The sequence below is a fragment of the Cibotium barometz genome, chromosome 3, assembly GCF_041138505.1.
Source record: "Cibotium barometz isolate CiBa-2024 chromosome 3, ASM4113850v1, whole genome shotgun sequence".
Classification (NCBI taxonomy): domain Eukaryota; kingdom Viridiplantae; phylum Streptophyta; class Polypodiopsida; order Cyatheales; family Cibotiaceae; genus Cibotium; species Cibotium barometz.
In genome coordinates this window covers 15,912,951-15,940,301 of record NC_141048.1, presented here as the reverse complement: position 1 = coordinate 15,940,301, position 27,351 = coordinate 15,912,951, and the positions used below count along the sequence as shown (strand labels likewise).

Below are 27,351 nucleotides of genomic sequence, written 5' to 3'. Positions count from 1 at the left end.
CATTTTCAGCAAGAACATGTTTTGCATTGTATAAATCCTCCTCTTCAAACACTGAAAGATTCCTCGTGTAAGCAAGCTCCGCCACAGCTTGACAAGTTGGCTTTGCATTATGGAACCTCTGTTTTCTTCATATACGAGTGACCATATTCTCTAATGATGAGTTGAATCCTCTCAACAAAACGATACAAAGCCACATCCGTACTTTTCCAGCATTTGCAACTTTAGTAGTGTAATCACCTCTTTGACCATGTTATGGAAAATGTGATGCAAGAGGTAACGGTTATTGATTAGAAGTGGATGATGGCGGTATAGAGGACGATCATCTAATTGCAGTCCGAAGTCTAGTCCCATCCATAGTGACACATGATCAGATAAATCTTCTGAGTGATCCACCCAAATTTTGCATATAAAATCATCATACTAATCCACATGTAATAAATACCATCTATCCAAGTGAGCTCTATATTAAGAAAAAGCCCTTTGGTGGAAAGTAAAGCCAAACACCCTACGACACATGTGAGTCCACAAATCAACAGCCTGTAAAGTGTTTATCATTGCATTCCAACGGAGCCTCTCTGAAGCTTGTTTTGTATATTTTGCATACTCAACCCCAATGTAGACATTTGCAATGTCAGCATATATATCATCAGGTGCAACATGTGTTGGGGCTTCTACAGCACCCATCTTCAGCACAGAAGGTATTCATAAGCATTTAGAGCATTTATTATATCCGGTCGTGGATTGTTAGGACTAGCCGACAACAGTATTTTGAATATTTTATGCAGTCGTGAGCATTTATGGTTGGCTGACAGCAATTCTCAGCAAACCGACCAGCAGCATAACCCATATATAAGAAGCGCATCATAATCAGCATTAGATATCTTCTCTTCTCAGCATTTTCCTTCCTTGGGATCATTGGGAGTCAACAGATCAGCAATAAATTCAGCATGATCAGCATTCAGTCATCTTCCTACCTCCTACATAGAGGAAAACCAGCATCCAGAATGTGGACCTCAGCATTGGAGAAAGGATCAGTCGTCATCATCAGCATTCAGCATAGATCTATTCATAGATCTCAGTTGTAACCGTTGCATTTAATATTGCTGCATTGACACCATTGTCCATCTCTTAAGCATCATTAAGTGAAGTTTAGTATTAGCCTAAGGTTGTTTACTACGATCAATCCCCCGCATGTCACATTGGTATTAGAGCTTTACAGAGTAAGCAACCTTCGTTCATGTTCATTCCAAAGGTCATTCAATAAGTCAGCATGTTAGTCACTTCCGCTCAGTTAAATCGAATTCTCAAGATCTTGCAGGCCATCCTTAGGGTTTTCCCCTTAGGTGAGCATCAATAACCCATCTTGCATTCTTGCACAGCATATAGGGTTGCAGAGGGCTTGCATTAGCATAGTAATCATCCTAGCAATCAGTCTAGCATTTTGCATCCGCATGAGTTTTCTGGGGAAGAATTACATCCATCATCAAAGGAGTAATTGGAGTTTTGAGCTTCAACTGGCAACAGGGGGTTCTCTTCCACAAAAGAAGACGGAAGTTTGCTCAAACATCGCCTCAGGAGGTTCAGAAGTTCAAGAACGACAGAGATGGTGTGTGTAAGGATTCCACAGACAGGTCAGGGGTGACTCGGGTATTTCCAAACAGATCTATCAGCATTTGCCATGTAGTTCCGCAGTAAAGAGAAGTCTTTGTCTCAAAGGATTCAACTCCTGCATGTGTCGACCTTAGTCCTGGCAGAATAAGTCAAAAGGGGGCAGTGGTTTCAGTGGAGGAGAATCAGTAGAGGAGTCGAGAGGTTGCCATGTGTACCACCCAGCAACAGTTCAGTAGAGGGGAATGTCACGTGCACACCCAAAAGGTGTACAAGTGACATGGCATATCAAAGCATTCATAAGCATTTGGCAAATAGCATTTAGAAACATCAAGTATTACCCATGCATTTTCAGCATATATATCATCAGGTGCAACATGTGTTTGGGGCTTCTAGAGCACCCATCATCAGCACAGAAGGCATTCATAAGCATTTAGAGCATTTATTATATCAGGTCATGGAATTTTAGGACCAGCCGACAGCAATATCCAACAGCCAACAACAGTATTTCGAATATTTTATGCGGTTGTGAGCATTTATGGCTGGCCGACAGCAGTTCTCAGCAAACCGACCAGCAACATAACCCGTATATAAGAAGCGCTCGTAATCAACATTAGATATCTTTTCTTAGCATTTTCCTTCCTTGGGAGCATTGGGAGGCAGCAGATCGGCAGTAGATTCAGTATGATCAGCATTCAGTCATCTTCCTGCCTCCTACATAGAGGAAAACCAGCATCCAGAAGGTGGACTCAACATCGGAGAAAGGATCGGTCGTCATCATCAGCATTCAGCATAGATCTATTCATAGATCTCAGTTGTAACCGTTGCATTTAATATATAGCTGCATTGCATTGACACCATTTTCCATCTCTTAAGTATCATTAAGTGAAGTTTAGTATTAGCCTAAGGTTGTTTACTATAATCCCCTGCATGTCAAATCTCCATCCATAACGTTGCTCTCTTGGCCGAAGCGGTTGGCGCATAAAGAGCTAGAAACTCATAAAGAGCTGCAACAAATAGACGACCAGCAATACATGAACTTCTTTGACTGCTCTAGACAGTCAAATCCTTGGCCCCTATATAGGGGCTTCAATTGTATCATGATGTTTTGTTTGTGGGTATTCACCTCGTAATAACGAGGTTTCCCACTAGTAATATAAGAATTACTATAAAAAAAGAGTGTGAACAAACCTGAAAGGGTGTAAACACTCACTTACGTGGTTATGTGTGAACCCACTGTTACAGTGGTGAGCATAATATCTAGATATTTTGTGTGTTTGGCATAAGCAATGATGTCATGAGCTGAACCTTTATACCTATAAAGGTATTGTACTGAAGAAATACAACATCACATCACGGAGTCATGCATCACATTGTCTCTCTAGTGTTTTGTTCTCTCTCTATCTCTATCTCTCTTCTCTCTATCACTCTGCACATACAATAGCCATGATGGAGTGTTTGGCAAGCCAGCATTACTAATCAAAATATGGGATACAATGAAGGCAACAAAAGGACATAACGTCAACTACACTCGGAGCCGCTACCTCAAGAAGGAACACACCCATGCACCTCTGATCAGGTTACTAAATGAATTGTGAGAAAGGCCCAAAACCCACCCAGAATACACAATGGCCTCTACCCCAGATCTCATATAAAACGAAGGCCTAAAAACGATAGTGCTCCTTCACCTTAATCCTTCTTCTCTCTCATAGGTGGCAGAGACTTCGATCTCTTACTCGGTAGGTTGCCAGCAAGGTCTACTTGAAGAATCGGCAACAACATCAACACATTTTTTTGAAACCTTTATTCATTGTATTGTTGGCCTTGGATAAATCTCGTGTGCCAGCTCGGGATTGCCCCGGACACACTCAAAGCTTGTACTTTGTTAACGCTTCTTTTGTATTGCTACTTGCAAACAACCTTTCTTCTACACCTAGTGAGGTATCGTTGTTGGTCACCGGTGGAAGGTGAGGCCGAACTAGAGAGAGAGGGATAGCCAAGATGACGACCAGCACAAGATTATCAGCATGATTAATACACTGAGTTAATTAATTAGGAATTAAGGGGAGCACAAAAGAGAGTTGTGGGAAACATATTTTTATTATGATAAATGGTCCTCTTTCTAGGAGAGGCTGGTCCTCTTTATAGGAGAGGCTGGTCCTCTTTATAGGAGAGGCTGGTCATCTTTATAAGAGAAGCCCCCATTACAAGGTGTGCATATGCTACCACCACACATGCCACATGTCAAGGCATGATGCCAAGTGTCCCTAAGAGGTGTCACTTTTACACATCATTGCTTACATAAGATCCTTCTAAGGAGATGTTCCCACACATAAATGAACTAACACACTAGCAGTTGTTCACACACACTAGAACCACTTTATTTAAGCCCTAGTTCACACATAAGTAAGTGCTAGTTTACACAACCACCTAGCACCTTTTTATTTACTAACTCATTACACATTTTTACTACCGTGAATGCGAATATTCCCAACAATCCCCCCTGTAGTGGGAATGTGGTAATGCGTTTATGTACACAGTTATGTCCCAAATGCCAGGAAGTCCAAGACTGGCCGGAAAGCCTTGAAATTTACTCGTGGGCGCTCTTTCTTCTTTGCCCATGAATTTTGGCCTCCTGTACGAGTCATCTGTAAAGGATGGACGTCCAGCACCAACTCATTTTCATGCTTGAATGTGGCAGCTGCTCTGTACTCAACTCCACAAGTTCCCTTCTATACTTGCACCATTGCAAGCATGTGATGCTCTCCTACAATAAGAACTTGTATCCAGAAGGTATGCTCTGTAGGTGGCTAACGGTATGATGATGGGAACTAGTTCTTATGGACACCACATGCCCTGAATTGTCATGCATACTGGATTTCCTTATTGCAACTTCTTGGTGTGACAGGAAGATCCCCCCCTATGATGAGAGCTTCAAAACACCTTTAATGCAGATAAGAAAAACAATGGAAGTAGATGTCACAAGACCTGGAATGTGTTTACAACACCGGCAATGTGTAAGGTATACCGAGAATGTGCCAACTGCATTGAGATCATAGTTACGGGAAACGGAAACGGAAACGGGAACCATGGAAACGGAAACGTTTCGAGATTTTTGGGAAGGGGGGACACGCGAAAACGCCGCGTAAGCAAGGGTTTTATAGAGAAGGGTAAAGGAGGCACAAATGAATATTAAAAATTCACAAATAGTGCTCACATGTCATCACTCGGTCTTTTAAGTTTTAGCTCTCTATTTATTATTTGACATCAATCATTATAGAAGGCTGAAGCCTGGTCTTTACACACCGCTCGCTGAAGCTCTCGTTTCCACCCTGCTCTGCGCACCCTCGCTCCCTCCCCCTCCTCGCCCCCTTTTTTCCTTCCGCCCCTCGCTTGCTCCCCTCTGCTCGCCGCTGCGCCCCCCCTCTCCTTCCTCGCTGCTGCGCCGCCCCCCCCTCCTTCCTCGCCGCTGCGCCCCCCACCACTTCGCCGTTTCGCCCCCCTCCCCTCTTCGCCATTTCGCCTTCCCCCCCGCTGCCGCCTGTTCGCCTTCCCCCACCGCTGCTGCCTGTTCCCCCCCCGCTGCCTGTTCGCCATCCCCCCCGTTGCCGCCTGTTCGTCATCCCCCCCCCGCTGCCGCCTGTTCGCCCCCCCGCCTCTTCGCCTCCTCACGCCCGTCTCCATTCAGCAGCGCCCCCTTTCTTCGTCTCCTCGCCGCCCCCCCTCTCCCTCCTCTGTCGTGCTGCTTTTCACCCCTTGGGGGTTTTGGTTTTTTTTTCCCTCTTCGTCATCCGTCTTTCCGCCTTTTGGTGTGCAGCCCGCTTCCTGCAGGTTTTCCGCTTTCGCCTCGCCTTCGCTTGAGCTTCAGACTCTGATGGAGACTCCTCCCGCCTCGCCTCAGAGGGACTCTTCCGCAGCCCCCTCGCCCGCCCCCGAGGTCATCCCCATCAGGCTTTCTCTTTCGCCGGAAGAGGAAGCGAGCCTCACCGCAGAGGTGGAACGCCTTCAGGCTCACTCCACCATCTGCCGTATAGTCGGCACTCGCCCCAGCAGAGGGGAGATCAGGGATCTACTTCAGGCTCGCCTTCTTGCAGATGTGGGCAAGATCCTTGATGTACAGCTCTTGGGCCGGGGACATTATCAGATCGAGTTCGAGGCCGCCCAGAGCGTTGCCACGGTCCTTGCCATGAGTCCTCTGGATATCAGGGGTGCTCGGGCTTTCTTCAGGCCTTGGCAGCATGGATTTGACCCAGCTGCGGCGGAGCAGGGAGAGCGCCTCTTCCATATTACAGTTTGTTTCCCTGGTCTCCGCCGGGAGTATCTTCCGCTCCTCTCCAGGCTCGGAGCATTGGTGGGCTCGGTTCTTGAGACGGGCCCCTCAGCAGCTTCAGTGGTGGCCAGAGCAGCTGGGCTACCTTCGGTCAGAGTGTTGGTATCTGACATCTCCTCCCTTCCTAAGGTCATTCAGCTACCTAGGATAGGGGGGGGGGGGGTGGATAGATCAGAGAGTGGAGTTCTCGGGGCTCCCGAATCAGTGCTTCATTTGCAGACAGGTCGGTCATTTGGCCAAGGCCTGCCCTCGCAGGAGACCTCGGCCCTCACCACAGCAGCAGGCCACGGATGGCCCGCCCACAGATTCGACTCGGCAGGCTGCCTCAGGGACACCTGCTCAGGCCACAGAGACCTCGGAGTGGCAGCCTGGACAGGGGCGCCGTCGAGGGAGACAGCCACAGCAGCACGCCCAGGTACCGCTGCAGCAGCAGCCACAGTCTCAGCCTCACTGGGTTCCCGTGAGGAACAGATTTGCTCCCCTTCAGGAGGAGACCCCTGCAGCGACCGAGGACCAGGAGATGCCAGCTCCCCCTCCTTCACCTCCCCCACACCCATCCCCTCCCACCGCCTCGCTTCCACCTTCGCCTCCTCCCGCCCCCGCTCCCGTCTCGGCAGCGGCTCCCTCTCCTCCTCCCTCGCCTCCCCCTCCTCCCCCTCCGCCCGCCTCGCCTTCCCGGGAGGTCTTGGCAGCTCCCTGGCGCTCACCTGCAGTCCGGAGGGCGCTGAGCACTGACCTCGCTCGAGCATCACAGAGGAGACCTATGCCGATTAGGGCCTCACGGATTTCATCTATCCGCAGTCGGCTGAGCCGCCTCGGCATTCGACAGCGCTCGGCGGCGTTTGATTATACCTTCACACGGCTTTTTGGAGCAGAGGGCCCCCATGAGCCAGCACCCATCCGAGTGCATGTAGTGATACCTCCGGCCCGCGGGGAGGAGGCACTAGACTCAGCGGTGGCCTTCTCGTTCCCTCTATGTGGACCTTGTGACCGGGAGTGGACTCTAGAGCTCGCTCTCAGCACGTTGAAGACTCAGGCAGTTGAGTTTTCTCATCACATGAGCGATTTGGAGGTTACAGATGTGCTAGGCCGACTTTGGGAGTTGGCTCATTTTGTCTTGGATCCCGGGGGTGTGGATACATCCGGGATTCGGCATTTGGTCGTGCGCATAGTTGCCGATTTGGCACGCGACCCAGGATATGTGAGTATTCACGAGGTTACTATGTCAGAGCAGGAGGCAGTCGCCATGGGTCACAGCCACTGGCGCCTGATCCGGGATTCTTGCAGTACACCGGGTGGGCAGACTCGCAGCCGTTCGGATGGGGACTACTCTCCATCCAAGCCGCTTGCGAAGGCCCGCCGTACGGCTGAGACAGCATCCACCTCAGTAGGACATCCATGAGGATCATCTCATGGAATGTACAGGGCCTTGGCGGAGCACACTTTATACGCTATCGAGGCTGCTTGAGGCAGGAGCTACAGAGATGCCTGGTTGGTGGCAGCATTGACATTCTGATGATGCAGGAGCACCACTTGGGTGAGAGCAGGATCCGGAGATATGGTTCGGTGATGCCTGGTAGATGGGACACTTTCTGGTCTGCAGGGTTTGGTCCTTTGGGTGGACAGGGAGGAGTATGCATGGTTATTGCAGATGCATGGCGGCAGGCCATTGTGGATCGAGGGATCATTGTGCCTGGTAGAGCACAGTATGTCATTCTGAGGATGCATGATGAGCTATTGGGTGTGCTCAACATCTATGCGCCCAATCATGCTAGTACCAGAGCAGAGTTCTGGACTCAGGTTACGGATGCATTGCCAGAGGCCGCACATTGGTGTGTTGGGGGAGACTTCAACATGCTTGAGGACCCGGCAGATAGGGTGGGAGGCAGTCATGTTACAGTGCACGGCACGGAGCTTGCAGCTTGGGACCGGTTTTGTATGACACTGAGGATCACTGATGCATGGCAGCACGGGGCTTTCTCCCGGTCTCAGGACAGTCTTAGTTTCTCTCGGTCGGATCGCCGGCAGGGAGGGACTAATCTATCTCGGATTGATCGCTTTTATGTGGGCGATTGGTTGGGGGAGCGAGGGGGCTCCGTCGGCATTCTTGCTGGCACCTCATTTTCAGATCATGCGCCAGTTATACTGACTTTGGAGGAGGGGACACGGGAGCCTAGCTTGCAGTTGAGGATCCCAGAGAGGGTACTTGCAGACCCCAGTCTCGCTGAGGACATTGAGAGGATCTGGCATGATAGTCAGTGCTCTGACCAGGATGCAGCGGGCCAGTGTGCCCAGGGACTCATTGATCTTAGCTCTTTTCTACACGCTGCAGCTTTGACACGACTGGGAGAGATTCGCGAGCGGGAGCAACGGCTGAGACGCAGCCTTGCTTCGCTACAGCGCCTTCAGGAGCAGCAGCCTGCATGTGAGTGGGTGGCGTCCCAGCTGAGCCAGGCACGCCAGGAGGTTAGAGAGGCAGAGGAGCAGAGACATGAGTTTTACTATCGTCGTCAGGCCTCTCAGTGGACGCAGCTTGGTGATAGAGTGACTGGGGAGTTTTTTGAGATCACTGGACCCCGTCATGCGCGAGCAGGGGTTCGCCAGCTTGGTAGACCGGATGGATCGATAGCTACTGAGCTCGGGGAGATCAGAGCCATTGCCACTGCTTTTTATCGTGACTTGCTTTCAGCGGAGCCAGCCACTGAGGATCGAGATGTATGCAGACAGACTGTGTGGGCCCATGTGCAGAGGAGGGTCACAGACCATATGCGCACAGTTCTAGGTGCGCCTCTGTCAGAGATTGAGCTTGCCGAGGCCTTGAGGGTCCTGCCGCGACATAGTTGCCCAGGGGAGGACGGATTGACGCCGGCCTTTTTTATGCGCTATTGGGACCTTTTGGGGCCAGGCCTCCGCAGGGGCTTTCAGCATGTTTTGGACACTGGGGTGATGCCGCAGAGCTTTTCAGAGGGCTTGATCTATCTTATCCCCAAGGGGGAGGGAGTATCGGATGACATTCGGCATTGGAGGCCTATTACGATCCTCAATACTGTATACAAGGTCTTGGCAAAGGCCTTGAGTTTGAGGATCCAGCCCTTCCTGGGGGAGTTGATTCATGCTACTCAGACAGGATTTGTCAAGGAGCGCAGTATCCTTGACAACATCTTTACTTTCTGGGAGGCGACGGCCCGAGCTAGGTTTCTTGGCGAGGACTTGGTCGTGATGCTTCTCGATTTTGAGAAGGCATACGATAGAGTTGATTGGGGATTCTTAGAGGGCACTATGCTACGCCTGGGCTTTGAGCCAGGATGGATCAGAGGGGTGGCAGCTTTGTATTCCACAGCTCGCAGCCAGGTGCTGATTGCAGGAGGTCGGGGGCCGAGTTTTGAGCTGACCAGATCAGTCCGTCAGGGGTGTCCTCTCGCCCCTTTCCTTTTTCTCTTCTTTGCGGAGGCTATGAGTATGTATTTGACGGCAAAGGAGGTTGGTTTGAGAGGACTTCAGCTCCCAGTCCGGGGGGAGGATTTGCTTGATGCTGAGTTTGCAGACGACACGGGCTTATTTTTGCATGGCCAAGAGGCCAATCTTACTCGGGCAGAGCAGTCGCTCCAGGTTTTTAGTGCAGCTTCGGGAGCATTGATCAATTGGCGCAAGACAGTGGCCTTTTGGATCAGTAGTGCTCCCACTCCGGCATGGAGTCCGGACCCCGGTTTTAGATGGATTCCTCCCGGCACAGCAGTGCGGTATTTGGGATGCCAGATTGGCCTCGATTTGTCACCTGAGCAGCAGATTGCCCCGCTTCTTCTGAGCATTCGGAAGAAGCTATTGTATTGGAGTACAGCTCGACTATCCTTGGCTGGGAGGGTGGTGGTGGCAAATCAGGTGCTGTTAGCAACTATGTGGTACATTACGTCTTGCTGGATTTTCTCGAGCTCTTGCATCAGCCAGGTACAGAGGCTGATCAGGAACTTTCTGTGGTCTGGGCGGGACGGTCAGCCAGCTCGGGCAAAGGTTGCATGGGCAGTTATTACACTTCCGCTGGCTCAGGGCGGTTTGGGCATTATAGATCCAGTCGATCAGAGTAGAGCCTTATTGGGGAAGCTTATTGTTCGGGGGTTGCTTCCAGGCGCTGAGCCTTGGAAAGAGCTCCTCTTGCAGCGACTGCAGGCCCGGGCGCCTCCTGCAGGGGGTACTTGGGCACCAGAGATTCGCTGGATATTCATAGAGATGAGGAGGACAGGCCTCAGTAGAGGATGGGAGGACAGATTTGCTTTGAGTATCCTGAGAGCTTGGGAGCTGCTGAGACCGGGGCTCTCTCAGCGGCCTCCGTCTTGTGTTGAGGAGCGGGCCAGGCAGCCGCTCATCTGGAGCCCAGCGGTTCGTACAGAGCAGGGTCATATGCTGGGTTCTCGGCCTCGTCTAGCCTGGGGACCTTTAGCGGCAGGCCCAGCTCGTAGTTTTGGAGACTGGCAGGCTTTCTGCAGTCTACCAGAGGAGACCCAGGTGGAGAGGCTGAGTCACTTCAGAGGGGGGTTGATTATGAGGGATGATATTCAGGAGGCACTTACAGAGAAGTGGTTCACACCTCTCGAGCCAGTGGCCCCACGGTGGATGGGTGCCTTCACACAGTTGGAGATCCTGATTGCTGTCAGAGCTAGCACTGAGGATGGCAGATGCCTCTATTATGAGATTCAGGATGAGGGCCGACTCCAGAGAGTGGAGGTGGAGTCGCCTTTGGTTGCAGAGTGCACCTTTCAGAGGATTCGGGTAGTGGCTGCCGCTTCTCGGAAGTGGCATATTGACCCCGACCCTGCTGACGTGCTCCCGGATTGGCGTATATGGGCATATGCAGCGCGCCCCTTGGCCCGGCTACAGTGGGACCCCGGAGAGTACGAGTGGCATGATCCTTATGCATCCCTTGAGGCCACAGAGATCACATTTTTTCAGTATACTGTTCGGCTGGGACGGCATATTTTGACGGCGAGGAGGACGGTTTCTCCAGCGGCAGCGGGGCATTGGCGATTGCAGGGACTATCACAGGAGTTCCTGGAGGATTTCTGGGCTCGGCTCTGGGCTAGTCGACAGGCCCGCAAGATCTCGGCTTTTCAGTGGCTGGTCGCCCACAGGGGCTCAGCAGTTGGCACTTGGCTTGTTTACAGCGGTCTTCCGGCGGCCTGCGTCCGATGCGGCCACCCTATGGAGACACAGAGACATTGCCTTTGGGACTGCCCTCAGGCACAGCAGATTTGGCTGCGGATGCTGCGTATTCTAGCCCCCCTCTCTCCAGAGGGTATGTTTACGTGGGGTGCCGCTGCTTGGTCGACTTCGTCAGGGCCTGCTATGGGCTATGAGATGGAACAGGGCAGTCAGGCCATCAGATTTATTAGGGGCCAGCCTCGCCTGGTTCCGGCACCGGATTTCTCGTCCGCCAGCTGGACACAGGAGAGGGATTTACGATGGGAGCTCCTCAGCAGCCTCACCATCTGGTTCACCTGGAGGGCCCGGTGCTTCACGGCCTTTGAGGGGAGATTAGAGCCACCAGCAGAGACTGTTCGGGGGATTTGGCAGGAGTTGATCCACACCCTGCGAGGACAGTACGACCGCATCCGGGGAGACTCGGATGAGGCGATTTTACGGCGCCAGGCCTTTCATACCACTTGGCGCTGTGGCCCTTTCTACACCCTACACACGGGATCCCCCCGTTGGCACTACAGGCCACCTGTTTGGCTCTTTCCCCCCCCCCATTGTATGATTTAGCCGCTCAGTCCTTTAGGCTGATGCTTGTATTTTGCAGCACCTAGGGAGAGTCTCCCGGGCTGCCATGATGTATTCACTGCTCTTCTCTCTGTTAGGAGCAGGAGAGATCTCTTTTGTAGCCCTACGGGCGTTTTTTACATAACTAATGAAAGGATCTTTTCTCGGAAAAAAAAAAAAAAAAAAAAAGAAGGCTGAAGCCTGAAATAGTGAAACTTCAAAGTTCAAACAAGTTTTTTGCTTTGTTGCAGGCTGCCAGGGGGAAACGGTGCGTTTCCCCCTTGGGAAACGTTTCAGCACCTTGGGGAAACGTTTCCCCCAGCCGTTTCCCCTGGGGGAAACGTTTCTGCCTGAAACGCCGTTTTAGAATCTGGAACTGGCCGAAACGCCGTTTCTTGAAAAAATGGGGCCGAAACGCCATTTCCCCGTAACTATGATTGAGATACTAGATTTAAGATGTCGTGATCGAAATGCACCAAGTTCTAGATGTGGACTTAACTGAGCTTCACTACTTCAGAATATGAGCACGTAGGTGCTCCAAAACGTGTGTTTTACTAGCACTCGGAAGTGTGCTATATATGGCACCAAGATTGCACAAAGTACAAGAGTGCCTAGGATGCTCCCATTCCATTGATTTTCCCACACAAGATATGCCTTTGATTTTCCCAATAAACTGATATAAGCAAAAAGGCCCAAAATTGTGTTTGCCATTGTGTGAACAAGATTCTAGTGTGATCTTTTTTTTTTTTGGGCATAAAGGAGACTTCTATTAAGTACGAATAAACCTTACAAAATCACGGCTTGAAGCTAGAGCAAAACAAGACCTCATCCCAAACTGTAGATTGATTTCAACCAATATGGGGCACAAAGGTGCCAAGAGAGTCCTATGGGGGTCATTGAGAAAAAGATCCCTTGATCCCACTCCCTTATAAAAACAGTGCACTTTGCATGCACAAATCTGGAAGGTCCCTCTGTATACGAGCCCATGTAGCCATAAGTGTGAATAAATTCTCCCCATATAGTAGAAATGCACTAAGTGTCATATATCTAAGTGCCCTCAATAGCCTCTGTGCATCTAGCCCTCCAAATCTGCCAAGCTGTGACACTGGCAATGAGCTCCCGAGTAGTATCAATTCTTTGCAGAGGTGGTCTATACTAGGTATGAGAAATATCTCGTAGCATGCAACGTTGGGCCACACCTTTGCATATCATTATGGCAATGTCCTCATCCCTGCTCTCAAAAAATATTTGTGGACTACACTAAGTGAGCCAAGCAATAGATCCCCAAGTAACATAAATGGTTTCTCTCCACAATCTGTACATAAGTTAAGCTATAGAGTCCCAAATCCTCTGAGCAGCTCTACACCCCCAAATACAATGTTCAATGTTGCATTATCTCAGAAGCTACTTGGCATCTAGGGCACACAGGGTCTACTCCAAAAAAAATCCCTCCAGTGATTAGTGGGAAGGACACTATGTAAGAATATCCAAAAGAAGTGAAGTTGTTTTCATTTTCTTTCAATTACCTTTTCCATGGCTCAATATGAACACCGATGGTATCATTGTATAACTCGTGGTCTCATAGACCCTCCACAAGCTGCTCTAGACCTACCTCGCCCGAGACGAGTTACCTTGGACCGAGCCTCTGCACTCCAACGTGCCCGACGCCCTCGACCCCCCCGTCGGCCACGATCACCTCATCAGCTCCAGATCCAAGACATGCTCCACCGCCATCGAGCTACCTTTCCACGTGACATAGCTGAGGGAGACCTCTCGGCCACTCTCATTAGCCCCATGCTTGATATTTTGGAGAGTGGTATACCATCTACTCGGAGCTAATGTTGCTCTCATGTTTCTATGTTCTTAGTATTCCATGATAGTTTCCATGGACAGTTTTGTATCACTCCAGTGAGATAGCTATGTCTATGTTCTTTAGTAGACGCTTAATATATCTTTCTTTCTTTCTCCACTCCATCCCTCTCTTGCATAATTTCAAATTTGATATTCTTTGCTTATCAAGTATAAGGTTCCATAAGCTTCCACATGTAGCACTCTGACATTGATGAACAAGCATTGCATTTATCTCAAATTATTATGGGGGATTTTGATCACATGATGTGTCACCACAATGCATATTTTGCCTCAACGGAAACCCTAACCCTAACCCTAATTTTCAAGATTGTAAGAATGAAGATCTATTTGCTTCATCATGAAGAGCTTGTTGAGAGGAGCAACTTTGTCTCTTACAGCATCTTCAAATTCAAAGTGCTTTGAGAGATTTTTAGCATTTGCATAAAAAGTCAATAAAGCTACTTTCCAATTGCTTTTTAAAAGCAAGTTACTTTTTAAAAGCAAAACTTGCTTTGAAGCAAGCCTAAGCCTGCTCTATATAAGTGAGGTATGGGGGAGGGCTCTAGTCATAACCATAGCATGGGTTTGAGAGGAGGAGGCCAAAGAAGCCTCCACTCGCGGGCCTTGGGCGCTACTGCGTGTGCAGGAGCGCTCCTAGCCAAGGATACTTGGAACAAGACCGATGAAGTTGTAACCAACTTTGAGAAGAGTAAAGAAATACCTGCAAGGACACTAGAGCGGTTTGGGGCCACCACTTCTCTTGTGTAGGAGCAATCTAGCTCCCCTTGTCTACATTCCATAGTCACCAGAAACGTTTCAGGGTTTTTGAGGTTTCGGGACAAAACATTTGGTCTTTCGGCTAAGAAACGTGGAGGTTTCGTAGTTTTTTCTATGTAAATACAATAAAATGGTTTAGAACTTGTAGAATTATTTGTAGGCCTACCTAGTGCTAGCTAGGCACTTAAAATATGGTAAAAGCTTAGGCAATTGTGGTCATAATTGGGCAACTGGGGAGTTGTGGAATTGTGACTCGTGAGAAATTCAGTAATCGTGAGAAATTGGCGATTTATGAGAAATTGGGCAATTGAAAATTTAGGGAATTGGAAATATTAGGAAATTTGTGAGAAATTCGAGGAGAGAGAGGAGGAGAAGGAGGAGGAGAAAAAGAAGAACAAGAGGTGACTGTAGATCGCATGCAAGAGAGAGAGAGAGAGAGAGAGAGAGAGAGAGAGAGAGAGAGACCAACATTTAAAAAAAAAACACTTAGATAAAATGACAATTTGGTTTTTTTAAAAACAAAAAAAAAAATCCCGTTTCTGAAACACGTTTTTGGAGTTTCGACCGTTTCGGGGTTTCGGAGTTTCTAAACTCAGAAACGTGTTTCTATGTGACTATGCTACATTCTCACTCGATTTTCTCTCTCTCTTCAAGTTTAAGTGATTTAAATTGTCTTTAAGCGCTTGTGTGTGGTGAAGTTATTGTTTACCGCCCAGCGGTATTGATCGCCGGTTTCATGATGTATATGGTGTTTCAAGGAGTAACTTCATGCCTAGTCATGAAGAATTTCAAGGAGAAATAGATTTGCAACTATATCATACAAAATTGGACAAAAGACAGGACATGAGAAAGAGGAAATGATTCTACAACATGGGACTTGATTTTTCAAGCAAGAAGACACAACAATTGTCCCTCTTCTTACTAAGGGTCTTATTTTAAGTGGGAGGAAATGTCAAGATGTATGGCCTGCCTTGAACGCAGCCAATAGATAGAGAAAAACAGCCTGTTGTCAACTAGTAATGAAGGTGTCCAGCAAAGAGAGAGAAAAACACTGCCACGGCCAGTTTTGAGGGTGACTAGAGGAGAGAGAAAGAAAGAAAGAAAGAAAGATGTATTAACGTCTTCAAAAGGCCAAAATGACCTATGAGACCAAAAGGTTACATCATATCCATGAGGTACATCATCCTGGGTACAAAATAGTAATAAAGAAAGATAACAGAAATCTAGAACTATAAAATCTGATCTAGGTACATGAGCAGAAAGCTCTCATATCACCCTAATACATCCCTCATGGGCCGCTGTGACATGGTGCTCAAGGTGGTAAAACTTAGCTGGCGCGAGGAGGTTCTGCGATGATGGGAGATGATGGCCCGGATCCTCCTATGGTGGCATGGCCGTGGGCAAGGGCCATGGGGTCTGGGGCGTCGAGCTCTGCATAACTCAGTGGCTCTATCGAGTGTCACACCTCTCGGTCGAGCTCCTACACTAGCCTGTGGTCTGGGTATGATGGGTGGATCGGCCCTCGAAGTGCTGGTATGGAAGAAGTCAGTGAGAGCTCTTTGTGTTGGTCCTCGAGCAAGTACAGCTGATCTGGATCTCACTAGGACTCCCTGTGTCTACGGAGCTCTAGAAGAAAAAGTCCCAGGCATCTCTAATCCAAGAAGTCCATGATCCTGGAAAGTGGTCCGAACCAAGCTCAGAAGAGGCAGTGGAACCTCCCCCGAATCTCATAGTATACATGGCATCGGCATATGTAATGATCCTCTGTCTCGAGCTCTATGTAACAAAGCTGGCATATCCTGTCCTCTGGTATGGCTGCCCTGGGCCCATATCTGGCAATCTCCACTCTCAGCTGGTAGGACAAGCTGTGGATTTGGCCGATTGCACATCTCACCCCAAAAGATAGGTGTGTGTCCATCTAGCGTGGGCGGATGATGAAACCATCCTCTGTCAGGCATAGGAGGTGATCTCTGTAGAAGGCCATCTTCGTCACTAGTGGACGACTAGGTGAACTCCATGTCCTCTGAGTATCCAGTCTGACAATGTCCTTCCTGATAACCATGTTCCGCTCTGTGCAGCTGAGAGCAAATGACGGGGCCTCTATGCTGTACTGGAACGGGAGGAGTGCCTCCATTTGCATACCGTGCATGACAAACCAAGTGCCTACCTGTGCATACCAGCACTCTGTATCTCCCTCAAGTGCCAGCTGTCTCGAGGACTCCATGGCTAGCCGAGGGTATCTATCAAGTGGAAGCTCCCATAGCCTGTGTCACTATGTCATTGTCTGGAATAAAGCCTCTGTCACTATCGGTGCAGCCCCCATCTCTGCCCGCACAATGGCACTGATGGCTGAAACCGGCCTCTGATAGAAACCAGAGTGCGGTAGACTAGCAGTCACCCATCCACTTGTAGTCTAGATATGAAAACAGAAAAGATTGGGACTAGAGTGCCCAAATCTGAAAACAAAGCGACACCTGTTGGCCCCAAAGCTTGGCGCCCCTTGCGGTATTTCTTTATTCAATTCCAAAAGTATGAAAGGCTGGGTACAACAAAAATTAGCCAAGAGATTACACCTGTATGTCCAATCTGACCGCCCACAATACCTCTTAGCACAGAGGATCCACGCACACAGATCTGTGTCTCAAGTAACACACTGTGCCTCCCTCTGATCAGCCAAGACCACTAAGCAGGGCAGCCATGAGCATACATCTGGCATAACTCAAGCACATGATTCAACATCTCAGCTCATACATACATGTACTGTTCAACCTCTGTCTCCACCCTTGTCAATCTGCCATACCCCTCCTCTCACAAGGGGCCAGATAGCTCAAATCTGCAATAGACATTAAGCAGTGAAAGAGAGATAGATGAACAGATGCGGAGCTTACCAAAATCAGCCCGTGTATCTGCATTGGAGGAAGCAACGGTACCAATCTGTACTTGCAGGCACTTGTTTCCACAACCCTGCTTCACACGTGTGTATGTACTTGTCTGTACCTTCCTCTTTGCATCCAACTCTGTGCTGTACTTGACTATACAGATCTGAAAATTCTGCACGGTACCAAGAAGAGCGCCGCTTGTAACTGTATGGCTCTATCTGAACCACAAAGCACGCCACCTGCAGCTGTAATGATGCGCCTGCTCTCAGTTGTACCCGACTGAACCTGCTCAGTCCAGCGCTGCCTGCTTCAAAACTGTCCGTACACTGTACGGCAGTCGTACAGTGCTGTACGGCCTGTGCCAGAACCAGCAGCCACCTGTGACAGTCGCCTGCTACTACAGCCGCCTGCAAACAGCAGATGTACTCACAGCAAACTGTGCGCAGCCTGTCTGTACAGAGCTGTACGGCTGGTTTGCACAGAGAAAACAGCAACAGCACACCCTTCAGCAGTCGACTCCTTCTCCTCTTGCTTTTTCCACGCTTCCCAACAGCACGTAGGCTTCACGTTTCCCAAAAGGAAGAGAGAGAGAGTGGAGAGAGAAGCTTACACTCCAAAAGTGGAGTTGCCCCCTCCCCATAATAATCCTAGGGCCCCAACTTTAATTGTTATTAAAGTTCCCTAGGGGCCACTAAGGCCTAGGGGCAACTTTTAATAAAACATTAGAATTCTAATGTTCTAGTTCCCCCCCTTCACACCTAGGATGTCCACACATCATTAACTCTGTCCGGGCACCCCCCATGTGAATCATTCAATATTTTGACTCAGCAACCACCATGCCCACACTTGTGCTGTTCCATTTTCACAGGGCCATGACATACCCCCCTCTTGAGAAATGGCAAGCGTCCTCGATTGCATTCTCGTGATACAGCAAAATATCCAAAGTGAAATATACAATATGGCAAGATCAGCGTCCCAATCTCTCTAAGCCATGCACATGTATCAACATTCACTACAAACCAATGGCGTAGTAATAGTCCAAGTTGTATACCACTGTGAACCATACATATCCACAAAATCCCATGTGACTAGTACACATATATCATAGAAGGCCCATGAACAGATGTACTGTCAGCCTCAGTACCTTCGGGTGAGATAAAAACTGCACCAAGCGACCTCTAGATGTCATCTGAGCCTGTCTGTATCAAGGGAGTGGAGGTGCTACCCCCCTCTTGAGCATCAGGTAATGCTCCAGACCCATGCTCTGCTGAACCTGAATGAGCCACAACAAGAGTCGGCTCTAACTCAAAGGCATCGAGATAAAGCTGCAAAACCTGAGGTGAATCTGTTAAGTCACCTTCCTCCATCCACTTCGCATCCATCGGTGAATAGTTCTTGAACTTCACAAGATAGCGACGGGAAACTTTACCTCGTACCTTCCTTTCTTTATGTGCCAGTATCTGCTCTGGAATCAGAACCTCATCAAGTTCCTCAACTTCCGGCTGAGCCTCATCTGATACATCCTCAGGCACATCCCCACGGAAAGGTTTAAGAAGACTCACATGAAAAGCATTGTGAATCCTCCAGTGATCTGGTAACTTCAAACGATAGGTTACCTCACCAATCTTTTCCAAAACCTGAAAAGGCCCACAATAACGCATGCTCAACTTAGGGAATAAGCGCTCTTTACCCTTCATCTTCTTGAGTCTAGCCTTTTCAAAGCGCAAAAGAACCCAATCACCCAATGCAAACTGTAAATCACGTCTGTGACGGTCTGCGGCTTTCTTTTGCTTCTGCTGAGTTTTCTGGAGTGCCAACTTAACCCTCCGATAAGCTTCATCCAAACTCTCCACATACTGATCTGCCTCAAAGATCTTATCCTTTGTATGCAAAATGGGTGGTACCTTCTTCCCTCCTTCCACAATCTCAAAAGGCGCCTTGCCTGTCCAGGTATGTACAGTGTTGTTATATGCAAACTCCACCAAAGGAAGATACTTTTCCCATTGTTGCTTGTGCTCTGACACATAACACTTGAGAAGATCCAACACTGTAGAGTTAGCCTCTTCTGACTGACCATCTGTCTGTGGATGAAATGACGATGAAAACTTGAGAGTTGTCAAACAACCCTCTCCAGAACAAACTCGTCATCCGTGGATCACGGTCACTAATGATAGACGTAGGCAAGCCATGATACTTGAAGATGTTCGCCATGAACAACTTCACCATATGATCCACTTTGATCGTCTTACGCACGGGAATGAAATGAGCCTGCTTACTGAACCTACATATGATAGTCCAGATGCCATCATTTCCCGTTTGTGTCCGTGGAAGATCAAATATAAAATCCATGGCAATGCTCTCCCAAGGTCTATCTAGAATAGGTAAAGGCTGTAATAACCCTGGTGTCTTCTGACGGTCAAACTTTACCTTCTGACATACGATGCATTGCCTCACAAAGGCATCAACATCTCTTCTCAAGGTTGGCCAATAAAAGAAAGTCTCCACTGCTTTGACCATGGCGTCAATACCTCTACGACCTGCATACGGTGGAGCATGACTTTCAATCATAACCTTGAGTCGCAATGGCCTGGTAACACACAGTCTGCCATGCATCAATAAAAACCCATCTCTGAGAGTATAGTGCTCATGCCGCTGACCCTCAGACGTCTGATCATACAACCTTTCAAAGTCCTCATCATGGGCATACTGCTCTTTCATTTCATCAAGCTCATGATGATAAGCAAGTGAAACTGCAGAGACCTGTGGCTTGCGTGACAAAGCATCTGCCACTACATTCTTTTTGCCTTCCACATGCATAATCTGGAAGTGAAACATTGACAAAAAGTTTGCCCAACGCATATGCTTCTCTGAAAGCTTAGTTTGCGTGAGGAAATAACGCAAGGTTTGATGATCTGTCTGTACAGTAAAATCAGCCCCAAGCAAGTAGTGTTTCCATGTAGAAAGAGCGTGAATTACAGCCAACCATGGTTGACATATAAGTACGTACGGATCCGATCCGTACCGTACGGCCGTACTGTACGGATCCGTGCGTGTACGGATCAATCCGTACGTGAGTTTTTTTTGGGGCTGAAAATCGTCGTGCGTTGTCTGATTGGGCGCCCGCCTGGCCTTTGGGTACATACTAGGCCTTTGATTATTGGGCTTTGTATTGTATACACTTATTGCAGAGAGCGTGCGTTAGAGAGAGCAGAAAATTATCGGAAAAGACCAGGCGAACACATTTGCATAGCGTTGGAACTTTGGCGTGCGTGTAGGTAAACTGAGCATCTTCCTCTCTCTCTCTTTCTCTCCCTCTTGAGTCTTATCTCTTTCTCCGCGTCACGCAAGACCTCTGGCTTGCCGCTTATAAGTTATTCCTCAGTCCTTTGCATATGTGCTGCGCACTTGGCAGGTGCAGACAAAAGTCTCAAGAGCCATCATGCCTAAGCCAACTAACCCGTATTGGCAAGAGCACACCAATGTCATCCGCATTGTCAACACGCCAGGGCAAGCTGAATCTGGCACGCGACGATGGCAATGCAAGTATTGCAACTTTCAGCTCACCAGTACCATTTCTCGCATCGTTATGCACTTGACAGGCATTGGCACAACCAATAACTGTGCAAGGTGCAAGGCAGTACCAAAGGACATTAGGGATAAGTTGATTGCTGAGAATTTTCCAGCAATGGGTGCAGGGAAAAAGGTGAAAGGTAGTCAACAGACACAGGATGCTCTCCATGATGCACTCTTGGGAGACTTGGGTGGTTCTTCACAGGTTCAGGAGGAGCAGCCCTCTGGCAGTAGGAAGAGGGCTCGTACCATGCATGAGCAGCAGGACTATGTGGAGGATGATGGAGAGATGCATGCACCAAGGCAAACTGCCTTGCCTTCTCGAGTGGCCTCTCTTTCTTGGGTGAAGGAGCGCCAGAAAGTGGCTAAGATGGAGATTGCTCGCACTCTCATTGAGTGCAACATCTCCTTTCATGTCTTGAGGACTGAGCAGTGGCAGAGGATGGTCAGAGCTATAGCCCAGGTTGGACACACAGAGGATTGGTCGGGGTTGGAATACAATAAGATGTGGACCACTATGCTTGAGGAGCAGAAAGCATTGATAGATAAGGCATTGGTACCAGTGAAGGCAGGTTGGGGGCAGTTTGGGTGCACCATCATTTCAGATGGCTGGAGTGACATTCGTAGGCGACACATCATTAATATTCTTGTGTCGTCTTGCCTTGGCACGTACTTCTTGCGTGCTGTTGATGCAAGAAAGGCTGGAGAGCGGATTACAGGTGAGTTTATCTATGAGCACATCCGGCAGGCTATACTTGAGGTTGGCCCAGAGAATGTGGTGCAGGTTATTACTGACAACGCCTCCAATTGCAAGGCTATGGGTGAGATGATTGAGGCAGAGTTTAAGAACATTGTTTGCACTCCATGTGCAGCTCACTGTCTTGACTTGTTGATGGAGGACATTGGGAAGTTAACATGGGTGTTGCCTATTGTTTCCGATGCCACAAAAATGACTACTTTTTTCCGCAAAAAGCACAAGGCATTGGCTATCTTTAGGAGTCACAGTACACTTGACATGGTGTGGCCCTTGAAGACCAGATTTGCATATATGTATCTTGTGTTGCAGCGACTCTATGCAGTGAGGGATCCACTTCTACAGACAGTAGTGGACCCGAAGTGGAGAGAGATGCATCACGCACAGGAGGAGTCCACTAGATACATACAACGGCGGGTGCTTGATGAGTCCTTTTGGTCGGAGGTGCAGGCTATGATAGCAGCATTGCAGCCAATTTATGTGTTGCTGCGTGTCACAAACATGGAGGGCTCCACCATGGGCCTAGTCTATCATCTCTTCTCAGAGATGAAGACACACATCAGAGGCTGCATATCATTGGCGCTTGATCGGTATGTACTTGCTTCTGTAATGATTAATCTATTAAATATTTAGTATAATACTATAATGTATAATACTATAATCAAAATTCAGTCTGTTAACTAATGTTGCGTCAATGCTTTTACAGTCGGGAAGAGATCTTGGCTATTGTAGACAAGAGATGGACATTTATGAGTCGGCCCATTCATGCGATGGCTGCATTGCTTCATCCTTTCTACAAGAAGCCAACTCTTTTTAATGACAGGAGTCTACTAAAGGGCAAGGATGCGTACATTGGCTTGATTTGCGAGGAGGATGAGCAGTTGGACATTGATGCAGAGATCGCTAGCTATGAAAATAATTTAGGGTCATCCTTTACTAGAGCTGTGGCGTTGAGGCCGGAGGCAACGAAGTTCTCTCTTACATGGTGGCAGAGTTATGGAAGACAAGGTCTTCCAAAGCTCACTCGTATCGCTTTACGTGTCCTCTCACAGGTAAAGTTTTCTATCTTTACATTTTCCATACATGTGTTATGGACCTGGGACCATGGTTCATTGTCCAATGTCTATTGTCTATGACCATGTCCAATGTCCATTGTAATTTGTCACCATTGACACGTCACATGTGACATGCAGGATTGCTCTGCTGGTGGATGCGAGCGCAATTGGAGCGCTTATTCGCTAATTCACACGAAGATCCGTAATCGACTCAGCACTGCACAGCTAGAGAGATTAGTCTACTGCCGAGCAAATATGAAGCTTGTGCGAGATTACCACGCTTTGGGGACACCCAAGCAGGTTAGAAAGTTGAAACTTTGGGCTAGCGTTTATACATATTACAAGCGAATATTTGTAATTACTAATTACTACTTTCTACGTTGTTAATAATGTGAACACTGAATTGCATTTTGTTTTTTAACAGACAGATCCATCAAAATTGAAGTTGGTCTCGGAGGGGAGTGCAGAGGAGACTGGGCGCAGCAGCAGCAGCTTGTGAGAAACGATTAGGAGGAGATTATTCGCATGCTGCACAGAGAGCTGGAGAGTGTGGATCGACGTGTGACGAGGTCACGTGCGCGAGTTCTCAGTCTCCCGTTAGTCGCGCGAGATGCAGATCCAGAAGTTTCACGACGAGAGACCATTACGCGAGGAAAGCTTCCTGTCCGTACTCCTCGGAGACGGGCAAATGAGGCTGTTCCTCTCATTCAGCTTACGGAGGATGATGATCCAGGACAGCAGAGTATGATGGCAGAGCCAAAGTATGATGAAGAGGGCAACGTCCTGACAGATGGGGACTTGCTCTCTTCAGGAGTGTCATCATCCTCATCCGATGAGGAGTTTTGAGATTCAGAGAGTAGAGTCTCGAGAGTCGAGTCGAGACTCTTTGTTATTGCTTAGTGTTTTTTACTTTTGAGTCTTGACTCTTGACATCAGACATTTATGATTTGTTATTTGTATGCTCTAGTATGAGCCTTTTAGGTTGACATCAGACATTTGTTATTTGTATGCTCTAGTATGAGCCTTTCTACGTCTATTTTGTCTTGACAGATATACAATGTGCCATTGTGTCAAGTATATGATGTGTGTTTTGAAATTAGTACATGCAAAGTGGTTTATTTTGATTCTTGAATGTTTTATGTACCTTAAATATAGAAAGGTGTTGAATGTCCTATTGTTTGCCAATGGTACGTATTTTTACGTACATAAAAAATATTACTGTACGGAACACCGTACAGTACGTACATATACACAACGTACAGTACGTACACATCAACCTTGCAGCCAACATCTCTTTCTCATAAACCTGTAAATGCTTCTCAGCATCTTGCAATACTCTACTCTCATAGGCTATCACATGTCCCTCTTGCATGAGAACTGCACCAATGCTACTTCCACATGCATCACACTGGACAACAAAAGCCTTTCGGAGGTCCGGTAACACCAATACTGGGTCCGAAGTAAGCTTTTCTTTGAGCTTTTTGAATGCTGTAATTTCCCGATCAGCCCATCTAAACGGAGTTGCCTTCTTCGTCAAAGCATGAAGAGGCGAAGCAATTTCAGCAAAGTGCCGTATGTACCGCCTGTAATAGGAACACAATCCTAGAAAACTGCGTACATCATGCACGGTCGTCAAAGCTGGCCAATTAAGTATTGCTTCCACCTTTGCTGGATCCATACGGACTCCATGCGCAGACACAATATGCCCCAAGAAATGTATCAAACTTCACTGCAGCTCCCCCTTCCTTGTAATCCTTCGCCTTTCCCATAGGCGTTAGATTATCATATGGAAGTGGCTTCGCAAGATTGCTGCCCCCAACATTCATACCCATCATTGGGTCAACATTTCCCATTCCCATACCAAGCATACCATACATTCCAGCCATGTTTCCAAACATTCCATTATGCATTCCTGGCTGCATATTGCCTTGCATTCCAGGTTGCATGCTTCCAAACATATTTCCTTGCATACCGGACTGCATACCACCATACATATTCCCCTGCATACCAGGCTGAAAATTAGCTCCAAAAGGCCCATGCATACCCATGCCTCCCTGAGGATAACCCCCAGTCATGGATTGGAACACCGAGCCACCACCAAAATAACCTGGATGCATATTCTGCTGAGGAATAGGTGGCTGTCCATAGAAGGAACTCTGAGAGTTTGCACCATAAGCATGCTGCATGTTCGGAAACTGGCCAAAAGATGGTTCCTGTGGGATGGCACCACTATGACCCTGTGGAAGATTCTTAGAACGAACCTTCTTCTTCTTTTTCTCGGGCTCTGTGCGGGATCTCATAAATTCAGCAAATCTCTCACTCTGTGTGAGCTGCATAAATACATCCATAACACTAGCCAAACGATCTTTGAACCGAGTATCATCATCCTCTTTACCATGTACATCCTCTGGATGTGTTACATCCTCATAAGGCTCAGCATCTGCAGCCTGTTCTCCTGCATTAATATCCTCAGATACATCTCTCTCAGGAGAAGTCTCTTGCTCTTCCTCTTCCAAGACCACTAAGCAGGGCAGCCATGAGCATACATCTGGCATAACTCAAGCACATGATTCAACATCTCAACTCATACATACATGTACTGTTCAACCTCTGTCTCCACCCTTGTCAATCTGCCATACCCCTCCTCTCACAAGGGGCCAGATAGCTCAAATCTGCAACCAGAAGTGCAGCATTCATTGAAACCAAATATTGCAACAAGAATAGTCAAAATCATAGTTTTTATGGCTGTCAATGTTTTCATAGATATTTTTCAAGAATATTCAGTCAGAGTTTGTGAGACTATGTTTTCTTTTAAAGCAAAAGGCTGTGATGACATTCCAAAATTTTTGGATGATGGTTGGGATAAAATTATGGCCAACATTATGTATTGTGAGGTTGTCCATGACACAATCAATCTCAAGTACATGTTTGCTGTCACCAATTGGCCGACCATTTGGTCCATTCCTAGTTTTTGCGTCTCGTTCACTTGAGGCCAGGCCGGTGTCTCATGTGAAGAGGCCAGTATTTTGCTGACATGGACGGGAGCCAGACTGGTGCCACCCGTGTGTTAGCAGGATGGTGTCGTATGGACGGGAGCCAGATCAGTGCCACCCGTGTATGACCTGGACTGTGTTCGATCCATGGGACTGTCACGCCATGGAAGAGCCAGTATTCGTGCCGTGTTTTACCTATGGGACTGTCACACCATAGGGAAACTCGTGCCTGGAACTGTGTCTTACCTATGGGACTGTCACTCCATAGGAAGACCAGGTTTTTATGTTTTTATGTCGTGCCAGTTTTGTGCCGACAGATATTTTGTACATGTTCCATGAACGGGAGATATATCCATGTTACTATTTGCACATGCACACATATTTTGCATGTTTGAAACTGTTTTCGCATGACATGTATTTGTGTGTTTGCCTGCCTGACGTGTTACTTACTGAGCGGGGACGCCTGCCAGTGAGTCGTGAAGTCTGCTCTGTATTCTGACAAGTTTCAGTGCATGTGAACAGGTGGTAAGTATGTTGCACATGTTGTTTTAATGTTATTTTATTCTAACCCTTTTATTTTATAAGGTTAGGGGATTCACACTTATTTAAAAGTGGGCACCCACTTTGGGGCCAAGGTGGGGAGCCCCACTTTTAAGTGAGTGTGGGGGTGGGCATGGTCACCTACCCCCACTAATCCCCCACATGCAAGCGTGGACAACACTAAGGTTATCTTCACTTTAAATTTTATTAAAACGTCTTCTCCTCTAGCGTAGAGGGTACGGGGCGAACTCTTCCACCATCCTACGTAAGAGAAAACAACCAGGCGGCTGTGCGCTCCACCCGCATCCAAAACTGCTGCACAAACTTCATCTCCCATACAGGCTGCGCAGGCTGCCAGGCTGCGTTATTCATGCTTCAGGTGGCTGGGCGCATGATCACCAGCCTACGGTGTTTCTCCCTCAGGCAGCTGCACCACTAGTGCTGTGCTGCACAGCAGCCGGCTGGGTATCCATCACCAGCAGGCTGCGTGTACATCTCCAACAAGTGGTGTTTTGTATTCAGGACGTTGTCCACCAACAGCAGGCTGTGCTCCAGCAGGCGGCTATCCACACCAGGCGGCTGTCTTCCTTCTGCAGGCGGCTGTCTTCCATCTCCTCCTTACTGCTGCGCCTGCCCCTCTCCAGGCGGCTGATGTATTGTTGCTTCTTCAGGCGGCTGCTACAGCACTCAGACGTGGGCCTTCTTCACAAAGCACTGCTGCGCATACAGCCAGGCGCCCGTTACATGTTTTGCCTACACAGAGTTGGCTGCCATCACATGAAGGCCACGTATTACCTCTGAATTGTTTCCCCCAGGCGGCTGTGTATCCATCACTATCAGGCTGTGTCCTTTGTGGCGGTACATCATCTCCACGGGTGTTCTACAAGGAAGACTTCGCATCACCTGAGTGGCTTCATCATTCCGCAAGTTTTGGTCTTTTATCAACCAACTACAAGTAAGTGATTTTCAGATTTGAGTAAAGCATTTAATGTTTAAATCTGATAAGGGATTCATCCCTCTACGGCAACACCCGTTCGGTGCCGGGTTGTCCAAGCTATTTTGGCACACCTCCGTCCAAAGGTGCTGAGATCGGGAGAGCCAGGCGTTAGTACGAGAGCGCCTGTCTGTGCGTGGTCTCGGAACACCAGTGTGGCGCTCTCCGCGGAGTCCAGTGAAAGCACAGGACCGTAGCGATTGGACCACACTAGTGGTCGTTCTGCTTCGAGTTTTCTTCATCGAAATC

At 48.2% G+C, this 27,351-nt stretch overlaps 2 protein-coding genes across 3 annotated transcripts in view; one reads left to right on the top strand and one right to left on the bottom strand.

The window, feature by feature from the left end:
- LOC147639758 (uncharacterized) overlaps window positions 1–27,351 on the bottom strand; it is an 86,576-nt gene that overhangs the window by 5,784 nt on the left and 53,441 nt on the right. The window lies entirely within an intron of this gene.
- On the top strand, window positions 20,636–23,170 carry LOC147639759 (uncharacterized). The gene is made up of 4 exons (XM_086781714.1): window positions 20,636–22,110; window positions 22,227–22,572; window positions 22,714–22,875; window positions 23,000–23,170. The coding sequence occupies exons 1-4, from the start codon at window positions 20,636–20,638 to the stop codon at window positions 23,072–23,074; spliced, it is 2,058 nt and encodes a 685-aa protein (XP_086637840.1). The 3' UTR covers window positions 23,075–23,170.